The sequence below is a fragment of the Plodia interpunctella genome, chromosome 29 (genome assembly GCF_027563975.2).
Source record: "Plodia interpunctella isolate USDA-ARS_2022_Savannah chromosome 29, ilPloInte3.2, whole genome shotgun sequence".
NCBI lineage: Eukaryota > Metazoa > Arthropoda > Insecta > Lepidoptera > Pyralidae > Plodia > Plodia interpunctella.
Window position 1 is genome coordinate 2804171 of NC_071322.1, and position 22726 is coordinate 2826896.

Below are 22726 nucleotides of genomic sequence, written 5' to 3' on the forward strand. Positions count from 1 at the left end.
CACAACAGTCGTGGGCGCGGCGGGTCGCGGTAGTTAGCGAAAACTATAAGAAAACATACATCGATGGTCTCATCGGCCGGCCGGCCCACGACAAGCACGCTTATAAAACATATTTATTAACCTATATTTTACTGACTAATACTATTTAAACACCTACGCATACTATAATTACAACAACCAATTTTTTTTAATAATTTCCAAATTACTTTCAAATTATAAAACGAAAAAAAAAAAACAAACTCCGTTGGAAAGTAATGTGTCCGCTTTTACTAAAAATCCTTAATATTATACAGCACTTAAAATAGTAACATCGAGTTTTTTTTTTAGTTTTTTTACACTGGTCATATTTTTTATATTTCCGTCTAGGTTTTTGTCTCCTTTGGCGTGACTTATGATAGAAGTTGTAACAATCGCAAGAACTTAAAAAAACTTAACAAATACATAACGCATCATAAGTAATCCGAAATAGACGTGGCAGTTTTGAAAATGTTCAAATATTTCATTTTATGATGAGAAACAAAAGCATTTTATTATCAACACTACGCACTTAGATCTACTAAGTTCTCGAATCAAATCACTTATGCTAATTATTAGAAGTAAACCATAAACTTCTTGTATTTTATACAAAAAAATATCAAGGGAATGGCAAGAGAAAATAACAAAAGTCAAAATCGAAAAATGTAATAAAAAATATATGTCCAATAAAAATTTACGATGTCAACCAATACGCTGCCCAAACATACAAAATATACTGCATATTGTCACTAAATAGTGATTTTTATTTACTTCTGTTATTTTAAACATTTCTTTAGCAAGATGGCTTAGAAAATAATTTCTTAGCAGCATAATGTAATCACATTTCAATAATATCCCTACGTACTGCCGTCATATAAAAAAAAAAACTTAAAAAAAAAGAATAGTATACATATTCGTAATTGGCATAAAAGACAATCCGAATATGTATTTTAGTCAATTTCCTAAAAAAATGATCTTTTTTTCTATATGACGGAAGTATAAAATGGTATCAAAAAAATTGGTAGGAATATTCTCAAAACTGCTACGCCGTCGCTAAAGACCGCTTCACACTATGGTTAACTTCAAATGCTAAGTAAAGGACGGCTAAACACAAAACTATATTGCTGACTGCCAACCTGCGCGCACGACCTATATTACTATATCTAAAAACCAGCTTAAGATTCAAGTTTTAGTTTTAAAACAATTTACAATTTTTATCTGTAACTGGCGAATGAAAGAATATGTAAATTTAGAATATTTAATTGTTGGCATGATTGAATATTTACTTCAATTTAATGTCACTGACAATAGATTTTATCCGATTTTATTTGGCTCTCGCTCACGCCATATTGTCTTAGACCCGTACAATTTTATACCCTGAATACGAAAAAAAATTAAGCCTATTTTAGTCAAAATATACTTTGTCTTCACTTTACAAAATTTGACATTGAAATAGCGAGACTAAACGTATATGTGACTATAATAGATTTAAACTTTTTATGGGGGCTTTTAAAGCGACAAGTAAATATGGAATTACTGAGAAATATTACAGTCGAATAAGAAAATAAGAGAAACATACCCGAATATAATTATTCTACGCGAGTCATAATTATGTAAACACAGAAAACCTTACGTTTGTATTGCATTAATTTTAATAGTATACTTATTGTGAATATCATTACTTTTTAAAAGCAATCCTTTAAATTCTAAAGTGGTTATGGTGACCCCTTTATATGGGGAAGATTCCTTTTTACATAAGCTAAGTTATTTTTTGAAATAAACGTAACATAGGAACTATAATGATTTTGAAGCGATCCAAGCATTAGTTATCTAGACATTATAATATTAACTCTATAGTACGAATTAATAGCCTTCACGTCAATTTACACTGTTATATATGTTCGAATGTGATTATTTATATTTTTATGTGTTTTCTACTAATATCTATGAATTTATGAAGTTATTTTTAAGTTAAATTCGGTATCAGATTACAGACTAGCGTCGTAAATATATATTTCAAACATATCTAACAGTGTATCAAAGTATCCAGCGTTTTAAAAATAAAAAGCACACTTAAGAACTAAAAAAAAAAATGTGTATATTAGCGGCACTCCTATAGTATGTCCCTAAGTATATATTTCGTGCAATATACAGGTTACAATCACTCCGACATAGTTATCCAATTTGACATGTTTAGAAAATTAAAGGTAAATTTTAGAAATTTACTATATTACTTAAATCAGCGTCATGTCAGTTTTTAATCTCATTTCGCAATGAAACTTGAATTGAATTTGTCACCCATCATGATCGAAAAGGCAGTGAGTGTTTCGTATTCAATGTATTGATAGAATATAATTATGCTTTTAAATACTTCAAATTGGATCGCCATGTCGCAGTATCGAGTTTTCACGTAAAAAAAACACTTATCTCCGTACACAAAATTAAATTGAGCAAATCAGCTTCTATCATGAACCAGTAGACCAATCATTAAAAGCCTTTTTTTATATAATATCATTCGGTTCGGTACATGTTCAATTTCGGTCAGATTTCTATTGATTCGATCGATACTAAAGGCTAACGCAACGTCCACATCTTAAAATCAAAATTTGTAATCGTAAAATTTAGTCTTTCGCACAGTCTTTTTTTGCAAAATATCTAAATAATAATATTACTTATTTAATCAATTGACGTATTTTTAGTAACATGACGGTATGATCATATTGTTACTAATATTACGTAATTAACAAATCCCTCGTGATATATTGAGAAGACCCATTTTGCGACAGCGATCTTTTGCGATAGACTTTTTACGACTAGACATTTTAAGAAATGGTCGTTCTGCGTATAAGCCATAATTAATTAGAGTACATATCTCAGGGGGCATAATACCTAAGCCATATCTTTAAAGAGTAGGATTTTCGTTCCAACATGATAGACGAAATGACTTCATAAACTAAATCTTTATGCAAAAAAGACACTAATCAATGTTGAACGCAAATGTCTCAATATATAATCAAGAAATCTAAACTTTATTGAACGCGCACAATCACCATATTTACAGAATCAATGCGTCTCGCTCACATACCGTGCGAGCGAGACAGCAGTACCGCTTATGCATTCTAACAATTGCTTCTACACAAACTCATGCATATGAAATGTAAGACAGGAACGGAGAATTTCGCGTTGACAATTTCAGGTCGTCCTGCTCGCACTTTTGACTGTGAGAGCGGGATAGAGCATGGACAAATATCATAGTACATTTTCGTATGTCCAAAATTTTAAAATTTTTGAAAACTTTTTTTATTTACTTCATAGAAAGAAATGTGTTTGTGTGGTGAGTCTCCGCAACTATCTACACATTCAGCATTCTACCCGATGCTCAATTGACAGACACCGTGGCAGTATAACGACCGAAGACCCCGGGCAATGATAATCGCTAATTTCCCATTAATCAATATATATTATTTTTGTCATTGTTTCATTTTTACAGTTGAGAGCTTGAACTAATGTACTGAAGAATTTAATATATTCCGCTTCTGTTTTTTGCGGGACCCGGCTTCTGGGCACCGCAGCCGATAGTGAAACTGGGAAGACGCGAGAATGAAAGGTATTAAAAATATTGGTATTTCAAAATTTATTTTAGACATTTATTTTTTAAAAGGTCAAAGAAAATAAATGAAAAATACTCTGTTGAAAATGCTGTGGAATTATTAGATAAATATATATATATTATATTAAACAAAAGGTAAAAGTCGAAGTTCGATTTTTTGAAGAGAGAAATAAAGAATTATTATTATTTTCCTTATATTTAATAAATATAAATAAGTAGTCGTGAAAAATCTTATCAGAGGCCTTTAAGCGGCGCAAATAAACTCGTAACAGTAATAAAACATTCTGATAGGAAAAAAGGAAAGATGCAATATTAAAATCTAATTTACCATCAAATTCTTCCGATGGTCTCACAACCTATGGTACACTGATCTGCAAAATTATATTTTTTTCATAAATATAATCCATCGCCCGGGGCCGGCTTAAAGAAACAAGTCGTCACACTAACTGTACACGCATTCACGTTTACACACCACGCCTAAACAGAGTCTTGGAAATATCAACATCTGTACATATAACAATTTTGACACTAAAAAAATTAGGTTGGACATACCTCACCCGTTTTTTATGGGTCATATATTTTTTATGGAACGAGATTATATTTTTTCTGATGCTTTTTCACACGAGCCGTTGTTATCATGGATTGCCATCCAAATTATACATGTATTGAAATTTTTCAAAATTGCATTGATTCTACTCTGATAAATTCAATTACATTCCAAGTTAAAAAGCTAGCTTTGTAACAGATAATGCGTAAGAAATAGTCTAAATGGTAATGAAAACTTCGAAATCATTTGCGTTAGAAAACATCTCAGCGGAAAGTGACTTATATTATCTCCGATATCCGGTATTGGTTCTAGTCGATTGATACCAACTACAGACATAATCTACCGTCCTATGTCCATATATATTTTTGGATAATTTTTATGACATTTTTATATAATTTATGTTATTTTTTTCTGAAAACAGTGTAATACAAAAGAATCCAATTTTTTTATCAATAAAACTAAACACCTATAAAAAAATATATGACCCAATGTTATATAGTAAATATATATGTATATGTATGACTGTCAACTTTTATTATTCATGTGTTCCATTAAAATAACTTACCGATACAAGTTCAGTATTATTAGTTTTATTACATTAAAATTAGTGATTTCATAATATTATACAGGCTCCTTAAATTATTTCGTCTACGAAATACTAATTAATAATAAAACCATGACAGATTTTACACGACTGCCAAGAATACGGTGTAATGCTTTGCAGATTATATAATTCTAAATGCTGTAACAGGTTAACATGTGAAGATATCATTTAGTATATAATGTAAGCTATGTATATCGCTCTCATACTATAGATACCTATATATTTTCAAAATGAGTTGTAGACCCATAAATACAAAACTTATTTTCTTTAAGCTTAACGTTTGACGGCAGTGTATAAAAAATGGCAGTCGTGTTTTTTTTTGTTATTAATCCATAATCAGACTGAATATGACTTGGCATATCGACTATTGTTAAAAAAAAATTGTATGCATATTTAAAAAATGCTCATTTGTGTTATATCATACTACGAAAAAAGATTATATTGAAAACAATGACTTCAGATCTCGTAAACCGCGTATACCTATTCCAATTATATTTTTATCGTTAGATAAATGATCTATGGAGTTCAGTTTAGCCAGTCCAAGTCTACCATCAAATACACACAATTGATTGTAATATTGTGTCGTTGAATAAGTAGACTTAGAGATTTGATATTACGAAATCTTGAAGTCATACTTTTTTATACATCTCCATCTTAGTATAACATTAAGTTTAGGCAGTATGACTGAACAGACAGACAGACAGACAGACACCGGCTGGCCGGACGAGCGGATAACCGCTTAGCACCGCGAGTGCTCACTTAACCTACGAAAGCGATACAAGCTAAGAAAAAAATAAGTTTTTTTTTATTAATCTCGTTGCGACCGAATTTGATAATTGCAAAATTCATAAAAATTATAACATTCGATTATGTTATAATTTTTATGAAATCGAACGAAATATTTTGATAATTTATAAATCCATAAAAATCGTTAGAAAAAAATAGTTCATAGTTTTGGAGATCAATACCTATCACAAAAAAAAAAAATATTTTCAAATATTAAGGTCTATCAGCGCTCTAAATTAAAAAAAAAAGTTCTGCCCCTTACCTTTTCCAATATTTGACATTGCGCGAGCGAGACAGAACACTTTTTCACTGAAATATATATATATATTTTAATTAAAAAATCCCGCCGCAACGACAGACCAATTTATATATTACCAATTATATGCTATTACGAAAAAAAATCTAATAGTATGACTGCTGTTAATGTACATTGTCAAAAATATATATAGACATATGTTTACATAGTAGCGGTAATATCGCCGGTGGCTTGCGTAGCGCTGCTTATTGTCGTTGCATACAAGCTGAAATGAAAAAATAACACATCTTACATCTGGATAATTTATTCCACTAATATTAGTTTGTATGTTTGTTACTTACTCACGCGCTAATGGCTGGGCAATTTTTTATGAAATTTGGTATTGAGATAGGGTTTGAAGGCGGCGTGTAGCGTTTCATCAGTGTCCGACATTTTTTTTTTTAAATTAAACATTTATAAAACTAACATTGTCCCAGTACTTTACTTATTTATAAAATAGATCGAAAGGTCCCAGGTTCGAATCCATTGTGTTACATTCATTTTCATCGACCACCACCTACTTCCGGTGAAGTAAAACATCGTGAGGAAACCTGCACAATGGTTGATTATTAACTTGCGTGTGAAATGGAGAAGGCAATGGGGAACCACTCCATTAATAGTGCCAAGAAAGTCATGTGTTCCTGTCCTGTGCCTCAGCCATGAGGCAATACGACAATAAAGATGTATGTATGTGTGTGTGATGATGATGTAGGGGTATGTATGACTCACCTAGGCCCCGTCCGCGTCCAGCCCGCACCGTCACGATAGAACACAACAACCGACACTGTCACTTCACTATTTAGGTATATTTTTATAGTTTTTTTTATTTATAAAAATGCATCGTTACATCTAATTTAAGAACAGTCCGCGGATCACTGCTTCGCCGCCACTTGCTTCGGGTCGCAACCGGCTTTCGGCTTCGGCGTCGCTGGAATGGAAAGGAATATTGTGGTACAAATTCATCTTTTTTCTCATATCAATAAATAACATAGAAACAAAATCTTTTAAATTTTGTAGTATACTAACTGCCCGTCCCGGCCCCGCTCGGATAGAAACGTAGCGAATTATACACATTTAAACCTTTCTCAGGAATCACACTATCTTTTGGTGAAAACCGCATGAAAAAAGACTAGAAAATTGATGAACAGAAATAATTTATTTAAATATTTCTAATATAAATTCTCTATCTCGTATGAGCGAAACGAAAGATAATAAAGTATAGCTTTCTCCGTCTACGACGTTACAATCTTTAATTTTTTTCGTGTGTTATTATTAAAATTGGTGTCAGATTCAAGTCGCCTAAAGGCATCTGACATGACTTTTATGACTATAGTTCATATAGTGGTAGAAATGACAACAAGACAAGAGAGAGAAAGTGAGAGAATACTAACGGCTGGGTCTGTTGGAGGCGACGACGCTCTGCGCGCCGCACGAGCCGGCGCGGCCGCGTTGTTCCGCTCGGCTCGACTGCGCCTGCGCGCCGCGGCTGCAAACAATCACACACTTTATATAGAACTCGCGCACGTAATAAATTATATACCTTCCTCTTGAATCGCTCTATCTATTGAAATAATCTGCATAAAAATCCGTTGCGTAGTTGTAAAGATTTTTACTATACATAGTTACAGACAGACAGCGGGAAGCTTTGTTTTTGTACTGTAGTAACTAGCGGCCCGTCTAGAGCGAGAGGGGGAGAGAGAGAGGGAGAGAGAGTGGTGTACCTGAAGTTGACCCTGTGTATCTGGCGCTCGCTCTCGGACACGGAGCGGTGGCGGTCGTAGGGGCGCGCGTGCGGGGAGAGAGAGAGAGAGAGAGAGAGAGAGAGAGTGGTGTACCTGAAGTTGACCCTGTGTATCTGGCGCTCGCTCTCGGACACGGAGCGGTGGCGGTCGTAGGGGCGCGCGTGCGGAGAGAGAGGGAGAGAGAGAGAGTGGTGTACCTGAAGTTGACCCTGTGTATCTGGCGCTCGCTCTCGGACACGGAGCGGTGGCGGTCGTAGGGGCGCGCGTGCGGGGAGAGAGAGAGAGAGAGAGAGAGAGAGTGGTGTACCTGAAGTTGACCCTGTGTATCTGGCGCTCGCTCTCGGACACGGAGCGGTGGCGGTCGTAGGGGCGCGCGTGCGGGGAGAGAGAGAGAGAGAGAGAGAGAGAGTGGTGTACCTGAAGTTGACCCTGTGTATCTGGCGCTCGCTCTCGGACACGGAGCGGTGGCGGTCGTAGGGGCGCGCGTGCGGAGAGAGAGGGAGAGAGAGAGAGTGGTGTACCTGAAGTTGACCCTGTGTATCTGGCGCTCGCTCTCGGACACGGAGCGGTGGCGGTCGTAGGGGCGCGCGTGCGGAGAGAGAGGGAGAGAGAGAGAGTGGTGTACCTGAAGTTGACCCTGTGTATCTGGCGCTCGCTCTCGGACACGGAGCGGTGGCGGTCGTAGGGGCGCGCGTGCGGGGAGAGAGAGAGAGAGAGAGAGTGGTGTACCTGAAGTTGACCCTGTGTATCTGGCGCTCGCTCTCGGACACGGAGCGGTGGCGGTCGTAGGGGCGCGCGTGCGGAGAGAGAGGGAGAGAGAGAGAGTGGTGTACCTGAAGTTGACCCTGTGTATCTGGCGCTCGCTCTCGGACACGGAGCGGTGGCGGTCGTAGGGGCGCGCGTGCGGGGAGAGAGAGAGAGAGAGAGAGAGAGTGGTGTACCTGAAGTTGACCCTGTGTATCTGGCGCTCGCTCTCGGACACGGAGCGGTGGCGGTCGTAGGGGCGCGCGTGCGGGGAGAGAGAGAGAGAGAGAGAGAGAGAGTGGTGTACCTGAAGTTGACCCTGTGTATCTGGCGCTCGCTCTCGGACACGGAGCGGTGGCGGTCGTAGGGGCGCGCGTGCGGAGAGAGAGGGAGAGAGAGAGAGTGGTGTACCTGAAGTTGACCCTGTGTATCTGGCGCTCGCTCTCGGACACGGAGCGGTGGCGGTCGTAGGGGCGCGCGTGCGGAGAGAGAGGGAGAGAGAGAGAGTGGTGTACCTGAAGTTGACCCTGTGTATCTGGCGCTCGCTCTCGGACACGGAGCGGTGGCGGTCGTAGGGGCGCGCGTGCGGAGAGAGAGGGAGAGAGAGAGAGTGGTGTACCTGAAGTTGACCCTGTGTATCTGGCGCTCGCTCTCGGACACGGAGCGGTGGCGGTCGTAGGGGCGCGCGTGCGGAGAGAGAGGGAGAGAGAGAGAGAGTGGTGTACCTGAAGTTGACCCTGTGTATCTGGCGCTCGCTCTCGGACACGGAGCGGTGGCGGTCGTAGGGGCGCGCGTGCGGGGAGAGAGAGAGAGAGAGAGAGAGAGAGTGGTGTACCTGAAGTTGACCCTGTGTATCTGGCGCTCGCTCTCGGACACGGAGCGGTGGCGGTCGTAGGGGCGCGCGTGCGGGGAGAGAGAGAGAGAGAGAGAGAGAGAGTGGTGTACCTGAAGTTGACCCTGTGTATCTGGCGCTCGCTCTCGGACACGGAGCGGTGGCGGTCGTAGGGGCGCGCGTGCGGAGAGAGAGGGAGAGAGAGAGAGTGGTGTACCTGAAGTTGACCCTGTGTATCTGGCGCTCGCTCTCGGACACGGAGCGGTGGCGGTCGTAGGGGCGCGCGTGCGGAGAGAGAGGGAGAGAGAGAGAGTGGTGTACCTGAAGTTGACCCTGTGTATCTGGCGCTCGCTCTCGGACACGGAGCGGTGGCGGTCGTAGGGGCGCGCGTGCGGAGAGAGAGGGAGAGAGAGAGAGTGGTGTACCTGAAGTTGACCCTGTGTATCTGGCGCTCGCTCTCGGACACGGAGCGGTGGCGGTCGTAGGGGCGCGCGTGCGGAGAGAGAGGGAGAGAGAGAGAGTGGTGTACCTGAAGTTGACCCTGTGTATCTGGCGCTCGCTCTCGGACACGGAGCGGTGGCGGTCGTAGGGGCGCGCGTGCGGAGAGAGAGGGAGAGAGAGAGAGTGGTGTACCTGAAGTTGACCCTGTGTATCTGGCGCTCGCTCTCGGACACGGAGCGGTGGCGGTCGTAGGGGCGCGCGTGCGGAGAGAGAGGGAGAGAGAGAGAGTGGTGTACCTGAAGTTGACCCTGTGTATCTGGCGCTCGCTCTCGGACACGGAGCGGTGGCGGTCGTAGGGGCGCGCGTGCGGAGAGAGAGGGAGAGAGAGAGAGTGGTGTACCTGAAGTTGACCCTGTGTATCTGGCGCTCGCTCTCGGACACGGAGCGGTGGCGGTCGTAGGGGCGCGCGTGCGGAGAGAGAGGGAGAGAGAGAGAGTGGTGTACCTGAAGTTGACCCTGTGTATCTGGCGCTCGCTCTCGGACACGGAGCGGTGGCGGTCGTAGGGGCGCGCGTGCGGGCCGCGGCCCGGGGCGCGGGCGCCCTGTGACGCCAGCAACTCGTTCAGTTGGGGCTGCACACGTTATTCATTCATTTATTTATTTATTTTATTCATTGACCGAACGAGCGAGGTCTACAAATCTTGGGGCGAAAATAATTTTTTTGTATATGTAGTTTTGTAACGCGATAACTTTCGAACTTTCGTCGGTCTGATTTTGATGAAATGTAAAAGGTAAATAGGATCTGTCAATAGAATTTTTAAGTTCGTGAGGTATCAAAATCGGTTAAGTCGTTTTGAAATATACACAATTTTCTAAAAAAATATTGTGTTCGCAAGGTCTAAGTTCGCGGCGAACAACTAGATATTTTATGGCGTATTTCCACATTCGACACGTGAGCGATGCGGTACCATCTAGGAAGGATAGCTCACAGATTTATAGATTATTAGCTGCGCCCCGGGGCTTCGCTCCCGTGGGAATTTCAGATAAAAACTATGTGTTATTCCAGGTTATATTCTACCCGTGCACCAATTTAATACACTACACTATACTCGATTCTATACAATAGCTATTGTATAGAATACGTGTATTATATAAATATGTGTGTTACATATGTATGTTATCGGCAATCTATATAATCCAGGTATTCTATACGAGATAACAGTGTAAATATAAAATTGACAAATAGGAAACTAAGAACAGATGTCCTACTTATTTTTCTAAAAATTTCTTCCTTTCGTGAGTTTCGTAAAAAAAGATAAAAGTGTAATTTAAGTCAATTTGGCATCAACAGAACGATATAAAACCTTATATTTTCTATTTTTTTTTAAATAAACAGGGACACATGACACATATTACAATTGAAAGCAAGAAAAAATATATATATCTAGTCTAGTAGTAATATAATTGTAGCTAACGACAGATGACAAGGTAATGAAGAAAAAGTAATGAAAAAATTTTAAGAAATATGTACGCTCTAAATAAAATAGATATATTTAAGAGCATTGACATAATTCATACACTGTAACAATGGCGCTAGATCATTAAACGAACATTTAAAGTTCATTGGAGAGTCCATTAAAAAAAAATCATCACCGTGAATGCAATATTTGAACATAGAATTTTCACAAAGATATTACTCAATCGTAGAATAAATTCGGTGATCGAGAAGCGGTGGTGGTGTAATGGTTAAGCGCCTGTCTGAATCCCACTCGTGTCACATGAGTTTGTATACCACTCTGAAAATTACTATACATGAGGTATAGTAGTTTTCATCGACCACCGCTTCCGGTGAAGGAAAACATCGTGAGGAACCTGCACACTGGTTGATTCTTATTAACTTGTGTGTGAAATGGAGAAGGCAATGGCAAACCACTCCATTAATAATGACAAGATCTTATAATAATGATCCACAGCCTGAGGAATACGACTATGAAAAAAAAAAGATCAAAACTAAATCACGCCAAATATAAAAATGCACTCCTCACCTCGAGCACTCGGAAGTCCTCAATGCTCTTGAACATGGAGAGGTAGCCCTGCAGCTTCGGCTCCACTTGCAGTTGGCCGGCGTGTTTGTAGTACTTGAGGAACGCCCAGAACTTCTCCAAGCCGTACAGCTGACCTGTGTGTGATGTTTTCGAGTTAAAATATACGATTTTTGAAGTGAAAACTTCTTTAGCGGCGTTGTGCACTTTTTGTGATGGGTAAAATATGTTAAACTCGCGTCAGGACACGTGACCCTGATCGAAAATTCGTAAGATGTAAAAAGTGCACAACGTTAATATTCAAGTTTTCACTTCTGCCGGCGCTCGCGGAGTGCAACACGTTTTTTTTTTCAATTCAAGTTTTTAAGCATTTATTTCACTATATTAGTATTATTTAATTAAATTTCGATTATAATTATAATGCATGTATGTTTTTATATTAGAGATCTGGAAGTTTGTCCGTAAATATCCAGAGCTATACACAAAACGTCAACTCTAAATATCCTTCCCGACATGAAAACAGGTTACTCTTACCTATTAGTCGTCTAAAATTAAACTCTAATAGTACGTTAATAATGTCTATAAAAATATACAACAATTTGCCTAAAGACGACAAGATGAGGTTTATGATATACTATTCTACAAAAATGTTATTAAGCAAAGCTTATCATAGTATTGACAACTATCTCGAAATAAATTTTAATTACATATAATGGAAATATAAATAAATACGAAAATTACACAATTATTAACAAATTATACTTAAATACAGTATGCAAATATAAACAGATATGAAAATTAAATTATTATTCATAAATTGTAATTAAGTTGACTATGTAAGTATATACATTAAACATATATTTTAAATACTAATAATATAAATAGTAACTTTTAACTGATTGATTTACGAATTTATATTGAATGGAGTCCGTAATTTACAATTTACTTATAAACAATTATTTTGAGCGCGACCTCCTCTCATCTATTCATGATGCTGTGCCCGCCAGGGTCCATAAATATGTGTTTTTTTAATATAATTTATAACACCATGTCAACTTTATGGTATTCAATAAAAATATTGAGTATTAAATTGATTGATACATGTCACAAATGCTTTTAAACTTATTTTTGACAATAATAATGAGAAGAAAAAATCTGGAATCGAGCGGGAATTGAACCCACGCCCCTGTCTATTCGGGACAGTGCCCTTGACCACTAAGTGACTGACTATCGAGACCATGCCAGTTCGGCTCAATTAATTCATCTCTTTACGTCTTAAGCCTACGTACAGTCAATCTTCAAAAGTTTCCAGTTTATTTATTACGCTGAGCTCCGAACGAACCGGAAAAAATTAAGGATTTTTCTTTAAACGTAAAAAATGACAATGTGTCTCTTTCGACATAGTTCGGAGCGATATTCACTCCGTATTAAATGTCGTCGGAGAGTTAATATCCCCGCGTTGCGTAACCACTAGCTTCCAATGGGAAACGAGGGGCCTAAAATGCGGGACTCGACACAGAAACTATGTAGCGTTTAGTAAAACAGTTCAAGTAAATAAAATGAATTTAGTAAGTAACTATGTACCCATAGATAAAGCATTTTTTATCAGCATGTTAAAAAATAAAGTAAAAAATACTATGCTTTAACTATTTTCGCTAGTGACTGTATTCTCAAAGAATTATTATTTTTGAAATCAAGTGTGTTTTCAGATAAGGATGTATGTATGCACTGGTAACCATCAAAAAAGTAATTTTGCATTCCTTAATTTAAAATATTTTTTCACAATGACTATGCACTCATTATGTTTGAATATCTTGTTGTAACTTATAACTCCTTTGTGAATGGTGCAATAGTTTATCTATCTATCTATGACTAATAGATTGGGGTTCCTCAAGGCTCACACCTAGGATCTCTCCAATATATTTGTAAGGAGGTCCTCAAGGCTCAGTCTTAGGACACATCCAATTTATTTCTGGTGTTCCCCAAGGTTGACTCCTAGGTACTTTGCATTTTATTTTTTATTTAAAAAGCTCACCATTCTCATAGTCAGCCATGGTCTCCTGCTGGAAGTGCTGGTACAGCTCGGGCCGGAACTTCCTCTCGAGCCCGTACGAGTAGAATCTGAACAGGCACTCCAGGCCGTAGCGGAAACCGGCCGCCGCATCTTCGTTCGCTAGCGTTCTGTTTCCAAATATACACGTTAGCGTCATTTGTTTTTTTATACATGTTTGGAGGATGCCGAATTGTTCCAGGTCATAAGGAATGAAACATTTGGTCAGAAAATAAACAATATTCTTTTTTTCGTTATTGTACAGTCAACAGCACACCAACCTATACAAATTCATTGCAAACTCGCCGCTATTACTGCACCATAAAAGTTAATGCAGGGTAACTTGATGTGCTGCTGACTGTACATTCCAGCTTTAGTGCATGTGTAGTGTAAATTAATGTACCTTTAATAACGAGAGATTAAGCTGTATACGTAGGCACATGATTTGTACCCATATGCGCAAATCAATAATTTGATTGATTGATTGATTGATTCACCTGAACTCGTTGTACATGGTGCGGTTGAAGTGGTCCCGGAGGAAGAAGGACCAGAACCGGAACAGCGTGTTCATCTCCTGCGACTGCCCGATGCCTAGCTTCTTACGCTCTGTACAGACAGAAAGACAAATATTATATCATCACTACACATAGTATAAAACAAAGTCGCTTTCCGCTGTCTGTCCCTATGTATGCTTATAACTTTTAACTATACAAAGGACGCAGGTTTTTTTTTAATAGATAGTGTGATTTCCGAGGAAGTGTTTGGTGTATAATTTATTATGGCTTCAACCGAGTGAAGCCTAAGCGTAATAAATGTAATTTTTTTCTTTGTGAATTCTATTCTTTCTTCTTTATTTTCGAATGTGTTAATTTCTAACACCAGTGTCACATTATATTCAAGTCGATTAGCGTGTGTTCAAATGTTGGTCCAGTGGTTAAGACCGTCCGCCTGTGATCGAAAGGTCGCAGGTTCGAATCCTACACGTGCTACATGAGTTTGTATACCAATCTGAATCATGTAGTTTTCATATACCACTACAATGTTACCGTGACCGTACTACAGTGAGACCGGTGAATAAATTACATCTTTATTTTACTTAAATTTAATAAATAATAATAATAATAAATAAATAAATATATTAGGACAAATCACACAGATTGAGCTAGCCCCAAAGTAAGTTCGAGACTGGTGTCATGGGATACTAACTCAACGATACTATATTTTATAACAAATACATATATAGATAAACATCCAAGACCCGGGCCAATCAGAAAAAGATCATTTTCCATCAAGACCCGACCGGGGATCGAAACCGGGACCTCTCGGTTCAGTGGCAAGAACCCTACCACTGAGCCACCAAAGTCGTCAATTTAGCTTATATACTATTAATAATTATGACGTTGTTTCATCGACCCTGTAGTCACACGTTTCTCTTGTACGTGATGTGTATGTACAACGTTACAGGAAAATAGGATTGACGTAAATTATTTTATTTCCTCTAACACATCACATCCAGGTTCGCAACACTATAAATAGTATGTTTATTAGATCGATAACATACCTTTGAGACACCTGGAGTGGTACTTGTGGTACGCCTGCTGCGTGAAGTGGTTCTCGCGTAGTAACCCATGGCTGGGGTGGTGGAACGTGGGCAACGACTGGGGCATTGACCCACAAGAAGAGCCCAGAGTGGGCGATGTGCCCAGCGATGATCTGTTCGTGGGAAATATATTGATTAGTCAAAAAAAAAGTGGTACAGGAAAAATGTTTGATATTCTGCGATTTCTCTACATTTTCTCTACGAATATAGTGCACTATAAATTATAAATTATAAATTATAAATTATAAATTATAAATTATAAATTATAAATTATAAATTATAAATTATAAATTATAAATTATAAATTATAAATTATAAATTATAAATTATAAATTATAAATTATAAATTATAAATTATAAATTATAAATTATAAATTATAAATTATAAATTATAAATTATAAATTATAAATTATAAATTATAAATTATAAATTATAAATTATAAATTATAAATTATAAATTATAAATTATAAATTATAAATTATAAATTATAAATTATAAATTATAAATTATAAATTATAAATTATAAATTATAAATTATAAATTATAAATTATAAATTATAAATTATAAATTATAAATTATAAATTATAAATTATAAATTATAAATTATAAATTATAAATTATAAATTATAAATTATAAATTATAAATTATAAATTATAAATTATAAATTATAAATTATAAATTATAAATTATAAATTATAAATTATAAATTATAAATTATAAATTATAAATTATAAATTATAAATTATAAATTATAAATTATAAATTATAAATTATAAATTATAAATTATAAATTATAAATTATAAATTATAAATTATAAATTATAAATTATAAATTATCAATTATCATTATCTTGCTATGCTAGACTAGATGTTCGCGCATGTGCAGCTGGATAGCTGTGGCACATCTTATATATGCTATATACAAAGTACATTAATGTATGAATTATGAATAATTACCCGGTGCTCTGAGTCCTAGGGCGGTGTTCGCGGATGTCCATGATCCAGCCGACGTGGTGTTCTATCGGCGGGTTCAAGCTATGCCGCGTTTTGTTTTTCCTGCTTGTACTGAAAACGTTAGTCAATTACATGGTGGTGCAACCGCCATGCGGGATAAGATCATGAATGATAACATAATGCAATGAAAAAAAAAATTACACAAGCTTTTTGACACGGATCTCGTCGCATTTAATGTGTGACAATAAATTATGACAGTACAGTTAACCGTTGTGGAGTTCCCTCGTCGGGAATCGATCAGCACATCATATTATTGCATTGTCATAGAATCTAATGTGACGCACATGTGAAAGTTTCAACGCTGTAGGACAAGTCGAAATAAGCTTGAAAATCTTATTTTGAACTTGTCGTGTGGTTGCGCCCTAAAATAAGACCGCTCCATATCCTCCCGTGGATGTCGTACGAGAAATTTTGTACAGTCTGCCACAGAGAAATCTGACCCCCTAAGAGATGGTGTTAAAATCGCTGGTCAGACGCATGAAAATCCGTACATTCGTTTTGTGACTTTTATCGCAAACAGACAAACGCGACATAGGACTTAGTTTTATAATATTGTATACGTAAGGATTTTCACACGACAAAGTTACAAACAAATCAAAACAATAGTAGAATGGTTAATTCCGCTTCATATATAGGGTATCCCGGGCAAAGCTGCCGGCGTCAGCTAGTCTCGAATGTAGTGATGAAGACTCACATAACGTCAGTGGCGTGGGGATCCTTGTTCGCGGCGTAGAACCGCGCCGTGCGGCGGCGGCCCGCCTTGCCTCCACCATGTTCGGGTTCCGCCTGTGTTCGTTACGTAATTTCAAATCAATAAAATCAAAATCAAATCATTTATTCAGAAATTAGGCCTCCACAGGCACTTTTTCACGTCATATTAAATTATATTTACCAAAGCTACAAACTACTAGCATTTCGGAACGAGCACTGCTGAGAAGAAATGTCGAAAGAAACTCATTCAAACAGTGTTGGTCCCTATGATGCCAGAAGGGCTTACCATTTTATAAATATAAATTTATGTATAATTTTTTATCAGCAATATAACAATGTAAGTACACAATAAAGTACAGCTAGTCAGAAGGTATACTGAAACATGATTGTGATCAAGTGCTGACGAAAGCAAATATATATAAATAACTAACCAAACAAAAAAAACTTTTAATAAAAGATCGAGCTGACCAGTTCCCGACCCACGGAGTACACACAGTGTCACAATACGGAGAGTTAACGTTTTATATGTAGCTCCCCAAACCCAAACTCATTGCAAACTCGCCCCTATTGCCGTGGCGTAAAGATGCAGGTGACTTGATTTGCGGTCGACTGTACAGTAGAAGAATGTTTATGCAAATAAATATACAGGGTTCATACACATTGATATTATTCTGTCTACATATGCTGGGTCCATGATAGAATGGGAATTATGCCGAATTTGCGGAAAATATCTTAGTTGTTCCATACAGATTCTTGACGTTCCGAACGGTTACAGAACGTGACTTGAGGAAAATGTATGTATGTATTTAATGTGACAATAAATGGACAATGCAGTAAACTGCATTTTATGTAACAGCTGATTTTTATTCGCGATTTCGGTGTTGCTCCCATACGAAAAGTTGGACAGTATCATTAATTGAGCATATAGAATAATGTCGGTGTAGTCACTTTGTCTGTATATTATATATATACATAACTGCATAAACACCCTTTTAATGTACAGTCGAACGCAAGTTACCTAGATCTTTGTGCCACGGTAATAGGGGCGCGTTTGCAATGAATTTGAATAGCTTCATAATCTATTGACTGTCCACTGCAATTTTGCTGCACTTTTGTATGGAATTGTAATGCTTGTAATGTAATCTCCATGCAATTTTGCTGTGTACATGCTGGATAAGCATTAGGTAGGCACGTAGGATATAGAATAAATAAATATATAGGCACAAATCACACACTAAATTAGCCCCAAAGTAAATTCGAGACTTGTGTTATGATGGGATACTAACTCAACGATACTATATTCTATAACATACATATATAGATAAACATCCAAGACCCAGATAAATCTGAAAAATATTATTTTCCATTCAACACCTGACCGGGAATCGAACCCGGAACCTCCAGAGTAGCAGTCCGGCGTGATGCCCTTTAGGCCACCGAGGCCGTCAAGAATAGGTGTTAAATTATTACTACATATCCCTCATATATTTCACTTCTTATATAAATAATGCTATGCAATATGATAATAGCCTCTATATCACAATACATAAAGATCAGTTTAGTATAATGCCACAATTTTTTAATTTTAGATAATGTTATGCGATATCGCATAACATTATCTATAAATGAAGTTAATAATAATAGCCTCCATTTCACAAGACATGAAGGCCAGTTTAGTGTAATACTCACCCTCTTAGGTCTGGGGGGCGGGGGAGGGGGCTCGGCGGGGTTGTTATGCCTCTCATTAGGCACCGCTGCCTCGAACTGTTCCCGAGATATGAGCGACACAGTGCGGTATTGGTTTTGGCTGCCGTATGACTGTAGGAATAATAGTAGATTAGTAGCCAAGGGCTGTAAGCATCAATTGCAGCCAGAGATATTTTGGCGCACGAGGGCGCCTATAGGTCGAGGCTTTGATTGATGCTTACACCCGAGCTGACTACTCTGCTTCACATCTCGATTGTGAGGTAAGTAGAAAAAAAAACGTAATTATAAAAAAAATCCCAAAAACAAACAATATTTAAAGTAAAAGTTTCCTATTCCCGGCTTTTTTCATTAAAAAGAACCAAGTAAAGAACGAAATTGAGCGTCGCCGCTCGATACCTATTTAAAATTTATTACTATTATATTTTTACGAAGACAAGGCTGAATAGCGAAGCGACCTCTTTGGTCATTGGGCTGAATGCATGATGTCTATTGCCGGTATGATGGTTAGATGTACGCGAACTTTTTGAAAGAGTTAAGTGGTTCTTTTTTTAATTACTTACCGACCTAGGGCTTTTCTAGCTACATTATTACCCTAGAGCGCTCATTGGTCACTTACACGCCGCATTTGGGGGTAATAAGGACATACTTACCGAACATGAGGGATGTAAATTATGTTTTAGCTTTTAAACTTTTGAAACACAGCGTGATTTTCACCCTAGCTCAGGCAACATTTATATTCATACTTTTTGTACATGTGTTATATTGTAACATAGCTATTAAGATACTTGAATTATGATATTATATATTTTGTTAGTTAGACAAATAAAAAAAAAATCATGGCCGTGCAGTATACCGTTGAGGAGTTCCCTCGTCGGGAGCCGTTACTGAGTGCACCAGCCGGTCATGCTTATCAAACACTACGCTAAGCATAGACAGTAGAGAGTCGTAGTATTTGTCAATTTGCACGGGAAATAGACACAAAAAAATAAGCTCAATATGAGTCTACGATTCAGATTGATATACAAACTCATATGGCACAAGTAGGATTCGAACCCGGGACCTGTCGATCACAGGCGGGTCTTAACCACTGAACCACCACCACCGCTTAATTAATTAATTTAATATATATATTTTGTGAAACTCACCGACGTGTATTCAGAGTCGTTCCACAAGTCTTCCTCGTATCGCCTCAGTCCATCTGTTATCACCTGTAAAAGAAAACTCATTTTTTACTCGTCCATTGGCGGCGTTTATTATATATAAACTGAGAACAGGCATTTGTATACGGAACTACGTACGACACAATGTCCCCCGAATATGGATATCTGTTCTTGTAATCTATTCTTGTACCAGTTCCTGAACTTTTCTTAAAGCATATTTCAGAAGCTATTCCAATACCTAATCTCGAATCAATTTTTTGAAACTGTTCCAGAATATGTCCCGGAACCTGCTTCAGTACCTAATACCGAATCAGTTTTTAAAACTGTTCCAGAACTTGTTCCATAACATGCTCCAATACCTAATACTGAATCAGTGTTTGAAACTGTTCCAGAATCTGTTCCGGAACCTGCTGCAGTACCTAATCCCGAATCAGTTCCTGAAACTGTTCCAGAACTTGTTCCATAATATGCTCCAATAACTAATCTCGAATCAGTTTTTGAAACTGTTCCGGAATCTGCTCCAGTGCCTAATCCCGAATCAGTTCCTGAAACTGAACTTGTTCCATAATATGCTCCAATAATTAATCTCGAATCAGTTCCTGAAACTGTTCCACAAGGTGTTCCGATACCTGTTCCAGGTCCTGCGTGATCTTGGTCCTGGTGCTCCAGTCCCCCTGGCGGTCGTGGTCGTGCTTGTGTTGCCGCACGGGCGTCTGCGTCACGATCAGCAGCCGCCCGACGTCGCGGTCCGTGAACTCCGCATCGGATTCCTCGTCAGACCTGATGGGGAATCATCATGATTTTAAATTATTTATTTATAAATAAATAAATATATTAGAACGAATCACACATATTGAGCTAGCCCCAAAGTAAGTTCGAGACTTGTGTTATGGGATACTAATTCAACGATACTATATTTTATAACAAATACATATATAGATAAACATTCAAGACACGGGCCAATCAGTAAAAGATCATTTTCCATCAAGACCCAAGACCGGGGATCGAACTCGGGACCTCTCGGTTCAGTGGCAAGAACCTTACCACTGCGCCACCGAGGTCGTCAAATATATTTTTGAAAATAATAATGAGATGAAAAAATTCTGGAGTTCTAGACAGATTGACAGGTCAAATTTCGAATTGAATAACAAAATGTTAATAAGGATTGTAAATAACAATAATAATGATAATAATAACAAAAGTCTTTGAATAAATCAACATACATTTTCAAAAACTGAAATCAACAGTAAAACGGTGGACGATGAAGTCCTTTTAAAAATACATAATACAAAAAAATACAAATATTACTTATTATAATGCGAAACTAACTCTGCTAATACCTGACGACTTGTCATTCTGTCATATTTGCATTCTGACGTTCCTGGCCCAAACCTCGACTTACCAAGTATCGGTGAATGTGTTGAGCCTCGGCGGCGGCAGCTCTAGTTCCTCATCGAGCTGGAAGTGTAGTTCCTCGCGAGGTTCCTCGGCGCGATCTTCTTCGGGCGGAGGGACGCGTTCGCGAGAACCCGCCTTTGTGCGGCGTTTCACCTGGGGTTACAATCGTGTTGACATTACATCGGTACAGTACAGACGCAGGGTTAACTTGGGCACCATCTTTTTTCTAACATTTTAGAATATACATTAAATACAAATTAAATATTTCGTTTAGCGCAATTTTTGAAGATTTTTGACCCCGTCTCCCCCAAATTTGGTTAAATAATACTTAATCGGCCTGTTTACCCTTAATTGACTTTTACAATCAGTGCGATAACAGCGCCTGGTATATGTATATTTTACGTGTAAATATGGAACATCAATTAAACTAATAAGAATTGCATACAGAAATAAGTTTTAACTTAACTGTGTATTAGACGAAATGTTATTTAAAGAATAAACATGAATTTTTTTCACACGAAAATAGTAAAATTATTGGTGTTAATTGTAGCGCCACTTATGATCCGATCTGCGTGTACGCAGTCAGTTCGGTCGTGTCGCGTCGCTGTCACCTCCCACTTACGCGGCCGCCACAATTTGCTGCGCGACCGCTGAACAATACGGAGGTCATTTTGTATATAAATACATTTTGGATAGAAAATGAATGGATTTTTGGGTTATTGTTCGTGTCGCTTGGCTCCCGTGGGGGCTAATAACAATTTTTTTCTTATTGTCCTCCATAGACGACAGAAATAATATTTTACATGATTATTTATTCTCAATCATCTTCATAGTAGTATTCCTCATGGCTGAGGGTCGTGGTCATTACGTGGAATGAAACACACACAACAACTTTCTTGGCATTATTAATGGAGTAGTTTGCCATTGCCTTTTACATTTCACACACAAGTTAATAAGAATCAACCAGTGTGCAGGTTTCCTCACCATGTTTTCCTTCACCGGAAGCAAGTGGTGGACGATAAAAACTACTATACATGAGTCAGATTGATATACAAACTCATGTGGCACGAGTGGGATTCGAACCTGGGACCTTTCGATCCACAGGCGGGCGTCTTAACCATTACACCTAAATAATGCCTAAATATAATTAAAGGCTATATACACTGTCATTTTGTCGCGAGGACAATGCCCCCAAGAAATGAGGAATTTATTGAGTAAATAAATTCCTTCATAAGCTTAAATCTATCTTTACAGTTCTCTCCAACGCGAATAACCGATAACAGGTATCCGGTGATCCGGCCGTCAAGAGTATTATAGTGGGGGACAATATTTTTTTCCTGTTGGCCCGCCCCCATGGGAGCCAAAACGTTGGGGACAAACAATAACCCGATATTTGTGTGTGTGAGGACTGAACCTGTACTTTT

At 38.1% G+C, this 22726-nt stretch overlaps 1 protein-coding gene across 15 annotated transcripts in view; it reads right to left on the bottom strand.

Moving 5' to 3' along the window:
• Positions 1 to 2648: 2648 nt before the first annotated feature.
• The window catches only part of larp (La related protein), a 73229-nt gene continuing 53151 nt past the window's right edge, over positions 2649 to 22726 (bottom strand). For 14 of the 15 annotated variants that reach the window (XM_053766649.2, XM_053766650.2, XM_053766647.2 and 11 more), the window contains 14 exons: positions 21307 to 21455; positions 20534 to 20684; positions 19890 to 19952; positions 18727 to 18855; positions 17021 to 17112; positions 16270 to 16377; positions 15270 to 15421; positions 14206 to 14314; positions 13694 to 13839; positions 11662 to 11795; positions 10121 to 10248; positions 7249 to 7343; positions 6587 to 6785; positions 2649 to 6083 (listed from right to left, as the gene is read on the bottom strand). In XM_053766649.2, coding sequence (XP_053622624.1) covers positions 6730 to 6785; positions 7249 to 7343; positions 10121 to 10248; positions 11662 to 11795; positions 13694 to 13839; positions 14206 to 14314; positions 15270 to 15421; positions 16270 to 16377; positions 17021 to 17112; positions 18727 to 18855; positions 19890 to 19952; positions 20534 to 20684; positions 21307 to 21455 — 1512 coding nt within the window. In that variant the 3' untranslated portion in view covers positions 2649 to 6083; positions 6587 to 6729. The remainder of the gene's footprint in view (positions 6084 to 6586; positions 6786 to 7248; positions 7344 to 10120; positions 10249 to 11661; positions 11796 to 13693; positions 13840 to 14205; positions 14315 to 15269; positions 15422 to 16269; positions 16378 to 17020; positions 17113 to 18726; positions 18856 to 19889; positions 19953 to 20533; positions 20685 to 21306; positions 21456 to 22726) is intronic. The other variant, XM_053766648.2, reaches the window with a different exon arrangement.